The 14694-nt window shown below is 42.1% G+C and overlaps 1 protein-coding gene across 1 annotated transcript; it reads right to left on the bottom strand.

Annotated features, from left to right (window-relative positions):
* Positions 1-3084: 3084 nt before the first annotated feature.
* On the bottom strand, positions 3085-10467 carry F2RL1 (F2R like trypsin receptor 1). The gene is made up of 2 exons (XM_072138073.1): positions 10272-10467; positions 3085-4706 (listed from the first exon to the last, which is right to left on the bottom strand). Exons 1-2 carry the CDS (start codon positions 10333-10335, stop codon positions 3601-3603), a joined length of 1170 nt encoding a protein of 389 aa, XP_071994174.1. The 5' UTR covers positions 10336-10467; the 3' UTR covers positions 3085-3600.
* Positions 10468-14694: the final 4227 nt, after the last annotated feature.

The following is a 14694-nucleotide window of genomic DNA, read 5'->3' as shown; positions in this document are numbered from 1 at the left end:
TCAAAATGTGTTTAAACCGCGATATAGCGGTTTAAAACACTAGCTAAGGTAAGCTCCGGCACCAGCTCACCCTGAGCTGGTGCCCGGTGTTTACATCTCATACCTACCTTCAGAAGTGGTAGGTTTCCTTTAAGCTACCTGCTGTTGGCTACCACTGAAGCCATGGCACAGCATCCTCCTGACCTTTGGTAAGGCACTGGTTGTGGTCACTTACATTTCAGGTGCTCAGATGATGCCATAACTGGTGCACTTATTTGCCAGGTTCGTGTGACATGGAGCTCCCGCTGCCAATGATCCACTTGGTGCTAAAGGGTGGCAGTAAGACGAGTGCCAAGTTGGTGCTGTGGTAAGGGGTGGGGTGGGTTTAGCCAGAGCCGATGCATAGGCATCCACCTTCAAGTGGCGCCATCTTGACAGTGCATTCTCCTAAGTGCAACTGCAAGTCCACCACATTTACAATAGGTAGGTCGGCGACTAAGGTAAAGGTGTGATCTTACTTTTCAGATAACATTTTGAAAGAATGAGATAAGTGATTAGTAATTTTAGTTAGAGAAGTACTTACAGAAAGAGTCCTTTTCTCCACTTCTGGTAAATTTAGGTATAAATCTCAACATGGCAACCGTGATTTTTACTAACGCTTTAGAAAACAATTCTTTATGTGCTTTTTCACATTTCAGTTTTTTTCCCCCACTGATCTGCGATTCATTGAAAAAACTTTGGCTCCAGTCCTCATGTTTTTACTGATAGCAATAGGCAAAGGCTATCGGTACACAAAGAAAAAAACTGATGATATTTTTGTTCAGTCAGTATTTCTCTACTGTCGGTGCTGGGGATGCAGGTGTTAGGCCTTCTTACCATCAGCTTTTTTTTTTTTTTAATTAAAGATGTTAAAAAACAAAAAAAACAAAACGGAAGACAAAGCAGAAAAAAAAAAAAAAAAAAAAAAAAAAAAAAAAAAATGATTAGTCGACAAGAAACACACCTGTGTGAATAAGCCCCAAGTCTCATGTCCCAAGGAATACTGACAATTAGGTGAAGCAGACGCCGGAATCGGACTACACGCGGGATTTAACATTCACATTTGTGTCGCAAGCCATGCACTGGGAAGAAGATGGTGAACTCTGGCGGACCTTATCGGGGAAGCGACACATACAGGATAGCGGGCTCACGGTGTTCATGAATCGCAGCAGAGTTCATCCTTGTCGGACAGTCAGGATCAGGGAATGTGCAGGGACTGGGTAATTAAATGTGACCCATAGATGTTACATTGGCATCAATAAGATCCTTTGCACTCTATACACATACATACTAGTGGTGACCACGATCCTACAGTTATCAAATTCATCCTCACACATCATTCACCAGTCCATTCATCAGTACAGACAACTGTAGTCTTGTTATCTTTCTCTCTTGTATTTAGTCTGGTTTTACTATGCGGGCTGTAGGGTGTGTTAAGTGCAAACTGTCCACAGTAGAGCATTGTATTGTATGGGGGAGGTGTACAGAGTACAAAAGGACAGGATTAGCCCTAATGTCATTTTACAACCCCTAAAAGACCAGACTGACAAACTAGAAGGTCCATTTACCAGTTGTCTTGTGTCTATGTTTATTAAGGGTTGGGTGGACCAAAGAATTTGTGAAATAAAACCTCACAAAAAGAGATTCATTTTCTAATATTTTATATAAAACAAAAATCAATCAAAAAAGTATAACCTGCATGCAATATACAGAAATATAAAATATACAACAGTGCTATAAAAATTGTTACTGCTCGATACAAAAACATCAAAAATTCACATTATGAACAAAACAAAAAATATAATCCCATTATAATTCATTGTTATTACTGCTCATATACCTCAGGTTACCGGTCTCATTGTCATACTAACAGAGAATGAGCAAATGCAAGTGCCTTCCTATATACTCTCTACTCGCATTTTAAAGGTAGAACCTTCCCACAGGACAAAAAGCTGTAAAAGATATTAACGCTAAATAGATAGATCAATTCAATACGTTTTCTTCTACTTTGTCTATCCCCTAAGTGTTGAGCATTTATTGCAGTAGCTTTTATTGCTGACCATTTGCCTGTACTTTTGCCTTCCGCAATCCTTTCTGAGTACATAGTGTTTTTTGTAGATTAGTTTTAGGTTTTTTTATATACCTGAAAGCGGTGCAGTGTTATTTTCACCCTGGTATCTGACACAGATACCAGAATACCAGGGAGGATCTCGGCAAGATGCCAGGCTAGGTAAATAGGTCTCTGTGATATAATGGAGGTTCAGAGAGTTCTCAATAAACGAAGATTCCTAAACCAAGACTTGTGCTTTGGCATCTTATTAAAATTTTCATCATATTTGGATTATACTACCATTGACTACTGCTTTCCTTCGTTGCTATTCGTATCTACTTTATCATGTACAAAACTGCAGAGCCAGAGCTCACGGAAAGGATCCTATCAAGGCCAAGAAAGGTGAAGGTTCATAGGTCAAACCTCTGTGCAAATTAGTTGCTTAATTTCTCTTATAGAACTCAAAATCTCCAGCATAGACACAAACTTAAAGGGGATTTCCATCCTAACTGGGGTCATGAGACCACCTGCTTTTAGTGCTTAGATGTTAGTGTGGTAGAAGTAATCCAACTGGGACTGTAAATAGTAAAATTAAACTGTGCTACTGGAAAAGTGCTGGGGTTTGGCAAGTATGACATTTTATTGTTTGTTTCACACATGCGTCAATCACAATTGGGACATCTGATTAGTGCAAAGGTCTCCTTGAAAGGCAAATACTCTGTCTCCTGCTGCCACTAGAGGGAGCTTAGCGCACTGTGAGGCAGATTTACATAAGTTGTCTAAATAGTAAAACTGGTTGTTGCCCATCCCCACCAATCACAGTGAATTTTTATAGAAAACTATATGAAATTAAATCAAGACCGTTATTGGCGACTATGGTCCAAATGATGGTTATTCTGCCCCCACTTATAATCCATGAATTCACATCTACATTTTGCTTTCTCATTCCCTCACAGAATTTACTCCACCAGTCCCTTCTGACTCATAATGGGGGAGGGAGGGGAGGGGAGGGCGGTCGACCGGACTTCGTCATGGCATCAACATTTATTTTTGGAGTACTCCCCCATCAAATGGATATTATTCATGCAATTATGTTTCTGCAGTAAATTTGGGTCTCTTTATGACAAAGATATAATAAGATATGATATAATATGAAATTTATCAGCTTAGAATTTTGACCCCAATAAACATGGGACTAAAAGATCCCTCATGATGAGGAATCCAGTTCCCCATCACTACTACCGACAGAAACAATGATAAATGGACTATGAGATCAATGGCAGATTTTTTCTGGAAAAATGAATAGATCCCCTGGACATTGACTCCTAAGGTTACATGGGTTTTACAGTACAACACAATGACACATTTGCATCATAACAGACTTCATGTACAAAAAGTTCCCTTTTAAATGTCATTTTAGAAACTCTGAGGGTAACATTTGTACTCTAGCAGCTTCCCTGTGCTGAAAGGACCTGCATTCTCACACAGAAAAGGTCTTATAGTTTTCTTCCTACGGAGTTTATTGTCCGGATTCAGCAGTTACTGGTCTGTGTGTTACTGGACGTGCTGGTGTACGTTTTACTCTTTCTGGAATATTTCATGGAGCTGAATGATATCTGCATCCTCTCTACAGTCCGTACGCTCCTGCAGAGGAACGTGTTCTTCACATTTTCTCTAAAGTCTTTGGACACGAAATAGTAGACAAAGGGATCGATGCAACTGTTCAAGGCAGAGAGACAAAGGGCGGTAATGTAGAAGGCGTAGACGTTACCCTCATGGGTTTTCCTTATAGTGGCGTAGTTTACCAAAAGCAAAATGTTACTGGGCAAAAAACACACCAAGCACATGACCAGCACGGTCAGTATAAGCATAATGGCTCGCCTCCGTTTTTTGCCAATGGCTTCATCTGTGATGGAGTTATTCAAGGTTTTAATCATAAAAACATAAGCCACCGTCATGAGAATGGCGGGGAAGAAAAATAACCCAATGGCAAGAGACAGGAAGTATCTGAACATATCCTCAGCCAAAACGCTGATAGGCAAAACATCGTGACAGGTGGTGATGCCGAGGTTGGTGATGTTGGCAGTCTGATCGAACAGATATAACGGAATTGTGCTTAAAATGATTATCAACCATATAGCTCCAGATACCATAAAAGCGAGTTTCGTCTTCTTCCTAGTATGGGAGATGGGATTTACAATCACCCAGTATCTCTGAACACTTAGACATGTGATGAAAAGTATCGAGCAATACATGTTCCCGTAGAAGAAACCCACTAACACTTTACACATGGCTTCTCCATAAATCCAGTTGTTGCCATTGAGGTGATATGAAATCTTCAGGGGAATCCAGATAATGAACAGTAGGTCGGCCAGTGCCAGGTTGGCCATGTAGATCACCGCTGGGTGCTTCTTCTTGGTTCGGTAAATGAATATCCATAATGCGATGGCATTGCTCGGTAATCCAACAACAAACACAATGATGTAAATTATAGGGAGGAAGACTCTCGTCAGACCACCGGTCAAGACTTTCCCGGCAAATTCATTCACTCTATAGCCATATATCCCAGTGGTGTTGTTGAATGTTTCTTGTTGGCCAACAAAGTTTCTCCCCTTTTTCACGCTGGTAACATTTTGACCTGTTAAAAAATAAAGATATGCATGAATACTTTTATTCTTTTCTTTCAACTTTCAAAATGTATATCCCATAAAAAGGTGTTAGCATAATATTGGGTAAAATCTTTGCTGGATCAATGGCGTAGGTATCAAGAGTCATGTGTTGTGCATGACCAGGAGCTGAAATTAAAGAATGGCAGTGGAAAATGAGGTGTTGGAAGAAGAGTGGTGGTAGATTGGTGAATTCTCACTGCTTGCCATTTTTAACCCATTCCGAGCATTTTTTCAGATGCTACATGAGTGGGTTTCCGGCTGTTCTATTTTGTATCTGCAAAACTTGAATATGGAAGAAAGATCCAATATAAAAGCTTCACACAAGTTGCCGCCATCAGTACTTGTTGTAAATTGTTGCCACACCTATTTTCTACTCTTTTTACTACAAAGCTTATTTTTATCAAATCGATTGCAACATGGAAAAGCGTGAAACCAGCAGTCATCTGTTCCTTACTGGAAACTAAAAGCTAGTGTAACTTCTATCCCTCTACTTACAAGAATGGGTGGGAATGTGTACCAATATAATCCCTTCCACAATGACACATTCATTGGATGCTAAACTGTAGCAATAGCTACTAACCTTTGCCCTCAGTTGCTGATATCCTGCGTCGTTCACATCCATTATGCAGTTTATTGGCAGGTTTTACCATAAATGGTAAAAGGAACCAAGAAAAGAAAAGTTGACATGATCTCTAGCAGAGACACAAGCTGTTCCTAATAACTAGGACTGGTAAACTAAACCAACTAATTAGAGGTGTAAAGGTCGACTACACAGTCTATTACTACGCTACATTTATCAGACACAATATATGGGTTCTTTCAGATCCATTACAGATTGTGTTTTTTTACATTTTTTAAAATAAAATGTGCAAAATTAAAGGGGCACTCTTGAGGTTCAAAAACATGGCTGCTTTCTTCTAGAAACAGCGCCTGGCGATGGTTTATGCAGGTATTGCAGCTCAACTGTATAAAAATGAATGGAGCTCAGTTACAATACCACACACTACCTATGGTCAGGAGTGGAGCTGATTTTGGAAAAAACATCCATGTTTTTTGACCTCAGAAGAACCCCTTTTACTGCAGTGTGCACTACCATTTCTTGCCAGTGGACCATGGACTTCCATAGAAGCAAACTTAGGGCTCATTCAGACAACCATTAGTTTTTTTGCATATAGCATACTGATCTATTGATTTCTATGGGTCTGTTCACATGTCTGGTGCAAGAAATAATAATAAAAAAAAAAAAATGGATGGCAGTTTTTGCAACTAGGCAACCAACTGGGCAGAACAGAAATTTGCTAAGAAAAATCTATTTTTTTGTAGACTAAAAATATATACACATTTGAAAAGTTTGGGGACTCTCAACAGACACGCCCATATGAATGAGCCCTAACAGTTATGCACAGGAACACAACAGCTAGTCTGAAATTGCCCCAAGATTGTATAGTCCAACTTTGCTGCGTAACTTGATGTATCCAATGGCAATGTGTGCAAAGCTTCAGGGTTTCAACAAGAGGGACTGATTTATGAAAAATGATACAGAAAAATTGTCCAATGTCAGTTTAGATGGCTAGTTTTACCCCAGATTTGTAAACAACGCAGGAATTGTATTGAATCTGGCACACACTGAACTGGCAAAGAGCTTGGCATAAAGCCTGTGCCAATGTTCATTAATCTACCTCAATGTCTCTTTGGAGACACACAGATCTCTGGACATTCCACGGAATAAACAACTACTGCAAACACTGCATGAAAACGGTTCATCTATGATTTGCCACCTGACCCAATGGGCAATTTTTATAAGCCCTTGAGCCTTCCCTGGGGACTGGTCCTTGTAGTGTGAGTGTATGATGATGCGTTTCCTATCAGGCCCTTGTGACTACAGAATACGTCAACGCGCCCATACACAGCTGGAATTCAAAGCCTTTACGTGCCATCACTCAGACATCCTGGGGGCCAAGGAAAGTCAAGTCTGGTCACGCTCTTATCACACATGACATGATTCCCAAATAAGGAGAGATACAGAACACGGAGTTTCCACAATTCAGTTTTGTCACTTTTCTTGTTTTTATCATATTCATTTGGGGTAAGAAAGATAAATAAAATGCAACAAAACGACAGTGTGGTCTTTGCCGCATCTGATATGAATGGGTAAAAGTACATATGTACATACAAACATGTATGTTCTGTGTGTATGTGATACAATGTATGAGATGAAGTGTATTTAGCAGAAGATTTTTCTTTTTCAAAGCATGCAGTGTGATTTAAAGGGGTATACCGTTTACTTTTTACCACTGCCAGAATTTTCTTAGCTTATATCCTCCTTCCAAGGTCCAGAGCTTACGCTGTCGCTTCTGCCTCATACGGTCCTGAAGCTCTGCAGACTACATTTCCCATGTGCCCTTTGCTGCCACTAGCTAGGTAAATGCACAAAGCAGCAGACTACATGGCCGTGGCGAGTCCAGTTCAGCTACTCACCAGTACCATGTTCCTGTCTTGCTCTGGGTCACTGTTGTGTGATGGAAGGAGATGCAGGTCGGACTGGGAAGATGCTCAGTGCACATGTATGACCAGGGGGAGGTCATAACTATGGGAAACTGGAATGAAAAACTGACCCAAGTGTACCACAAAGGTATCATTTTTCAAAGAAAATGCTTGGGAATGTTTAATAACATTGTATCATGAATCATTTTATGTAGTTTAATAGCACAAAATAGATTTTACTTGTTGCAACGGAAATACTTCTATAAAGGGAGTCTACCACATGACTCAAGTATTATAATCAGAATAATGCCAGAATGTAGGGAAACTCACTAAAAATGTTAATGTATTGTTATAATGTAAATGTATGTTAGGTAAATAGATTTATTATTTCTATCCATTATCACATTTCTGAGAAATTCCCAATTTAAGTCATATGCTAATGAGATAGTTCTAAGCACCTGGAGCTATTCCTGTCTGGACCATTACTCTCTCTGTCAGATAAGAAAGAGGAGGAGCAGAGCGATGCCTGAAGACAAGTCACAACTGCACCTACTGCCTCATTAGCATAGGAGTTGAAATGGGGATATATCTAGGAAATGGCATAATGAAGAGAAATAAAAGTGCCAATTTTTAAGTCTAAGTGAATTTCTACACAATATGTAGATTATGGGGGTAGTAGAATCCCTTTTTAATGACCACTATGTAGAACAAGAATTTCTGGCTAGTAAGGGCTGGAGAAGACAACAGCCCCTTGTGTACTTCTATACAGCGTTTCCCTTATATTTACATCTAGCTTCACTACCGATCTAGTAAAACTTGTTAGACAAAAGTGAAAGCAGCTCCTGGTGCCCGCAGCCCCTTCTACCCTACTGGAGGCAGAGCTGTACTGGAAGGTATTTCCTAGACAATGACAAGCCTTGAAATGACTAGTCTCCTATTATGTTCTTACTGGATGAACATTTTAATCCACAATAACCTGCCTCACTGACTCACTGCATCTCCCTATAACACACATGTACAACAATCTCTTTTTTTAGGGGCATCAATGTTGAGGATATCAGTAGATGATGAGCCTCCTCTACTAGGACCAAGCACACGCAGAATAGCAGTGCTCTGTATATGATCATTAAATCATTTAACTACAGTAATGTAATATATATTATACCGCTCATTCCAGGTGATTTCTATAATTAATGGGTTTGTTCTGTAATTATCAACTAACAACGCCCTGGAGTAATGAAGCCTTGCCAACACAACAACTACCGTATCTACCACAGACGTGAAGACAACTTCATCAGTGCGGAGCACTAACCTAGAGATATTTTACATGGATCTGATTTTCTCGACACCCTGAATGTTGGACATTTTCTTGGATGGTTCTTCGCTTATGTATATTATAGGAGAAGAATAAAACAAGTTGACCAAAACATAAATCTGCAGATTTTTACCATTTCTTTGGCTACAGGCAACAACTTAATGGATGAATTTTCCCTACGAATGAAAGATGGAGGATTATTATCCGCAGCCATAGCACCTTCTATGGGGCCCACAGTGTCAGTGGGCCCTGGAATCTGGGGTATTGGATGTCAATAAGCTGTATATGTTCTAAAGGTGTATGCATATACATTGTATGTAGTATAAATGATGCATAGGTTTATATGGTACTGTATGTGTGTATATTCTGTATGTATATATGGTGTCTACACTGCTTTTTTTTTATTTTTAAGGGGTAAGTGGAGCCCCACTCAGAAACTCAATTTGTGGCCCTGCCTCTCCTAATTACGCCACTGTATTCAATATTAATCTTTATGTACAGTTGGTGTACATTGCCCAATCAATCCAATAAATGACATTAGCTGGTGGTGATCAGGGTGTATTGGATGTGTTATGTCTAAAGTGATTCCCATCAGGAGAACTTGGGTGCCCACACATTTGTGTCTCCATAGATCTCTATGGCACATCCTTCAATAGACGAGACTCCTTGGCCATTCTTAAAGGTCCCTTGCGGCTGCGTTCAAATTACATTTTAAAAACCCAACTCAAAACGCAAGGAGGAGCTTCACCCGATCACAGATTCGTTTAGACCTCGGGAATGAGTTACAGGCGTCACCTAAAGCTCGTTCTCTATCACAAGCGTTTAGGTCTAAACAAATCTGCGATTGTAAGAAGTTCCTCCCCACTGTACCGTAGTAGCATTACTGGACGCAATTTAAACGCAACATGTGAACATAACCTAAAAGTGAATGGAGACAGCAGCATGTTCTGGCTATGATCATTGATCATACTTCTGTATTCTCATTCGAAAAACTTGGATCTCCAGATTCTATATAGCGAAGCAATTTCATCTTCATTAACTTATAGGAAAAACATTCTGTCCGAAAATCAGAGAACCCGGAGACTGTATTGGAGGGGGTTTGGATCACACCACATGTTCTCTATACGCTCTGGATAAGGGGAAGTAAGGGGTGGACACAATACTGTACACGGATCCTGTCCCTACAGCAGACAATACTGCCATAAGAACAATGGGGAGGGAGAATAAAACAATAGGCACCAGTAATTATGTAACCTAGGTTCTCAAATATTAGGACAGTTCCTCAAAAGAAGTGGAAATTACAGTCAGTCCAGGGGTCTCTAATAACCTGAGAATTCCTATAGTTCAATATACCCTAAAATGACAAATTACAAATTGAGGAGGGTCAATCTACAGGTCACACATTTCCATACATGAGAGGAGGGAACACTATAGCCAGTTCTCTGGTTCTCTGAAATATTAATATTAATTGGGGTCAAGGGTCAGTTATATTATCTTTGTAGTCAGCATAACCCCGACCATAAGAGAAACAACAGCGAACAAAACCTAAACGTCCTGACCAAAGCAATGACCCGACTGCAGCGCTCCAGATATAGAAAAACTACAACTCCCAGCATCCCCGCAAGACTGTACAAGACTGTTAGGAAGTGCTAGGAGTCGTGGTTCCCCCAGCAGCTGGGACTTGGTGGATAGTGGTGACAGCTCTGACACTGGAGCACATGCACAGGTCACTTACCTGCCGCGGTGAGTACATAGGCAGCCAGGAGCACAGCGCCCAGCAGGAGCCGCCAGACCCTCATCCCCGCACTCAGTCCCGACAGCTTCACACTGACCCGAGCGCCGACAACCAGCGCGAACTATCCTCACCCCTCCTGACGTCACCAGCCCCAACTACGTTATAAGTTTCACTGAAACCCGGACACCTGAGCGGGGCGGGGCCTGCTGTGACCACGCCCCGCCTGTGTTGTAGAATGAGCCGCTGACGTCACCCGGCAGGTATGCGAAGGTCCCCGAGCGCGCAGACGCATTGCGTAACCTGTCAGTGACGTCACTGCCCTAACCAGTTGTCAGCCACATGGAGAGAGATGTGTTATGTATGAAGGAGTTGTGTGTGGCTGATTGATGGAGGGGATTTCCCAGCATCCACACTTATTATCTATTTATAGAACAGAAGCCAGAAGGTGTATATTTCCATGTATAGGGCTTGTTCTCTACAGGACAAAGTGTCCTCCCTTGTGTCCGTAATTAAAGGGGTTTTCCGCTTGTTGATCGGTGCAGGTCTTAGTGATGAGACCCCCATGGAACACTCTCCTCTGATATTATGCCCCCTAGCTCCCATTTAGATGGTATTAAGGTACCCCCAGCAGCTCACCCACTTATTGTAACCCCTCTTACTGTGTCCCCAAATGGCTTGCCATTTTATTGTGCCCAGCCCAAGCAGCTCCCCCTTTTTATTTTACCCCCTGCCATGAGGCGAGTTGAGAATCTCGCTGCAGGCGGCGCACCACCTGCTTTAACAGGGGGTGGCATTGTCCACATCCCCCTGCCCACCGGTTGGCACATCCTCCCCAGCCCGAAGTGCAGCCCCACCTGTCCGCTCTGGGCTCCCACCCCGCATACACCACCCACTGGTATACCCCCCCACCAAGCATACCCCCCCCCCCCCCCCCCTCCACGCCAGCATTTTGCATTGCTTTATTTTCACACCAAACCAATATGATGGATCTGGTCCTGACACTCCCTGATTTATTACATATATGGGGGTGAGGGGTCGTCTCTATAAGGCTCTCCTCGGGCAGCAGAAAGGCTTGGTTCACCCCTGCCTGCAGATCCCCCTCTTATTTTGCCCTCCTAGCAGTTCCCCTGCTTATAGTGCCCCTCGCAACTCCCCCCATTACAGTTATGAACGCGACGCTAGCGGAACGTGTGAGCGCTCCCTCAGCAGATCCCCCTATTATAGGGCCTCCTCCAGCAGTCCCCCCTCTTATTTTGCCACCCCAGCAGCTCCCCCTTTTATAGTGCTCCCATTCTTATTTTGCCCCCGTAGTTCCCCCTCTTATTGTTCCCCCACAGTAAAATAATAAACACATATACTCACCTTTCCCTGTTCCCCCACAGCATCTATGTTCTCTCCTTCTGATGTGATGGGCTGTTCACCACTGAGCGGCTCTTTTCAGTGAATGATGGAAGCCGGCCCCCACTTGAGAGGCAATACATTGAGCCATTTGACTGTGATTTCACTAAAGAAGGGCGGGCCAGGAAGCCGGATATCAATGTGACCTTCATTTTGGTCTCTCCTACTCCTCCCCCTGACCCGCACCTCTCTGTATCATTTACACTGGTAGTGATCCGATGGCTGATTTAACCCCGCTTGTTTACCACTGACTCCGCTCCTGGACCAAGACTCCCCATAATGAATGTAATAGGGAGCCGTTCAGGAAAGAGCTGTGTCTTTTTAGTGAGCTCAGCCTAACGAGCCAGGCTTTCCATCACTAGTAACAGTGAAGCCGGCAGGCAGATGACATCATCACCTGGCGCCCGCCAGTTCTGCTACACACAGCAGAACCAGAGGGACAGTGATTCAGTGTTATCAGCTCTGTTGGCGTCTGGTTATCTATCAGGTTATGGAGTTTATGTATTATGTGCTATTCTATAACTTAAAGGGTAAATATTTCTACAGCTGAGATACTGTATCTTTTAAACTCAGAACAAACAATTGTTTTGGAGCTGCTCTATTTGCAAAGCATTTATACAGATATGTTTTGTCATTTCATCTTTGCAGCGAGTTAAAGAGAACCTGTCAGGTTAAGGGTGATGGGACATGTGGCGTTTTGAAAGCGTTTTTGTGCCGTTTTTAAGCAGTACGTCAAAAAACACATCCTTTATAAAACGCATGCATTTTTGTAAAAAGGCAAAACTGGTCAAAAGCGGATGCGTTTTCAAAAAATGCATGCGTTAAAAAATGCATGCGGTTTTTGGCGGACTGCTTAAAAACGGCCCAAAAACGCGTTCAAAACGCCACGTGTGCCATCACCCTAAATTGGGATGCTAAACCACTAGTCTGGATTTGGGGGTGGTTTATTGATACTCCCTATCCTGTGTGTAGGGGATAACAATATAACTTGGTACTACCCCTTTAAGGTTCCACCAGTCATATCTGGCAGCATCTTTCTGCTTTGTACTTACTCAAGAAACATGACCGAGTCAGCTAAGTGTGCATGTGTATGGGGAGGAATGGCGGATAATAGTTCTTCATATGCCCAAGGGAAAACACAACCCCATTAAAATTGTATTTTCATTCTGGAATTGGGGGAAATTAGGATACACTGTTATTCCGAATGTAAATGGTCCAACCGATTCCACAGCAGATAACTGAACATTCCACTCCTGATCCCCCGGGGCAAAGTCATATGTACATATAGGCAGCCAGGTATGCGGCATGACCTTAGTACTCAGATTTATTACTTGTTTCACCTTCTTTATGATTGTCACATGAGGAAGCAGAGAAAAGCTCATGCCATGTCAGTGTTTCTAGTTCTCCAGTTCTTTTATGCTTACATTTTACCAACAGTCACCAACTTAAAGGGGTATTCTCATTTTAGCAAATTACTGTTACTATTTTGTATGATGAAAAATTCTACATTTTCCCAATATACTTTCTGTATCAATTCCTCACGGTTTTCTAGATCTCTGCTTGCTGTTATTCTATAGAAAGCTTCAATGTTTACTTCCAGTGGACAGATATCTGACCATGGTCACACAGGTGCACGGCTCGTTATATCACACAGCTCTGATTGCTGTCTGATACTAACGAGCCGTGCACCTGTGTGATTTCTCATGTATTATATCTTTGGCTCATATAATTTTATGGAATGTCAGACATGTTATCAGTGGTGGAATAAGTCCAGTTCAACTACTGAGATCCAGGTGATAAGGGAGTGGTATGGGATCATGTCATGTATTTAGCCAAAATTAGTGGGGGGGGGGGGTTTGTAATGGTGTGTGTGATTTGCGCAATTATTGGCAGAAGTTTTGATGGCTTCAGTATTATTTTTATTTTAGGTTTAGAGTTGTGGGTGCCCCTACTTCAGCAATAACCCTGCGTCCAACCCACCCCCCCTCACTGAATTGCCTCTCCACCCCGCACCTTCTCTCATCCTTCGTTGGCTCCAGAAACCAGGTGCACATGGGACATTGATACCTGCTTACACCCAGGAGATGCTTCAGTCACTCGACTTCCGGGCATAGAAGTCTGTAGGCATCAATGTTCCCTGTGCACAGACTTCGGATGTGTCTGTAGGTTTCACCTTGTTGATAAATTACACAAAATAGAAACCTGAACCCAGTGAAACAGTAAAACAGAGGAATGTGTGGCAACTATGTGCTCCCACCCCGGATGAGGCATAGCATTTGGTGTGTATCGGTGCTGCTTTGTTATTTCGCTGCTAAACTTAGCTGTTGAACTCACCATTTGGCAGCTCACTCACTTCTGTTTTTTGATGGTGTAGGAAGGGATTTAAAGCACTTGCATTTTATGACCATGAGTTTACATGCCATATGTCTTAGCAGAGCCAGCTGGTTTTTGTAAGTGTATATTCTCTGGATTTCCATATATGTTTATAACATTGAGATTTGGGCTACTGATACCTCTCTGCACTTAGGTACTTACCTGTGTAACTTGTGTTTTACTGATTTGTTTCAACACTATCAGTGAGGGGTGGAGAATGGAGTAAAGTCATTGAACCTACTCACTCCTGTGTTGTTTTGTGGTACTTGTGTACTTTTAATTGATTTTAAATGTTGTGTGTATATGTATTTCTATAAATTAATAAAGACTATGGGCCACATTTATCACTTGTTTTTTCTGTTGTTTTTGCGCCTTTTCGTTTAGGCGCACCGTTTTTGCGCCATTTTTGCGATTAAACGTCAAATTAGCCGCGCAGCTAAAATAACCAGCTTTCCCTCATCTATCGTTCAATTCCAGATGTTTTGCTGCACCTAATGATATTCATCATGTGCGACTTTTGCATTTAGGCGCAAAAACGGGCGCAAAAACACTCCAGCTCGAAGGTGGCGTTATCTGAGAAGAAAGCACTGAGACCCTTTGCAGAAGAGCTAATTTCTAGCAGCAAAGCTCAGCCACACACTGGAACATATAA

This window comes from Engystomops pustulosus, chromosome 1 (genome assembly GCF_040894005.1).
Source record: "Engystomops pustulosus chromosome 1, aEngPut4.maternal, whole genome shotgun sequence".
Lineage (NCBI taxonomy): Eukaryota > Metazoa > Chordata > Amphibia > Anura > Leptodactylidae > Engystomops > Engystomops pustulosus.
The sequence above is the reverse complement of the archived record's forward strand: the minus strand, read 5'-3'. Positions and strand labels throughout refer to the sequence as shown.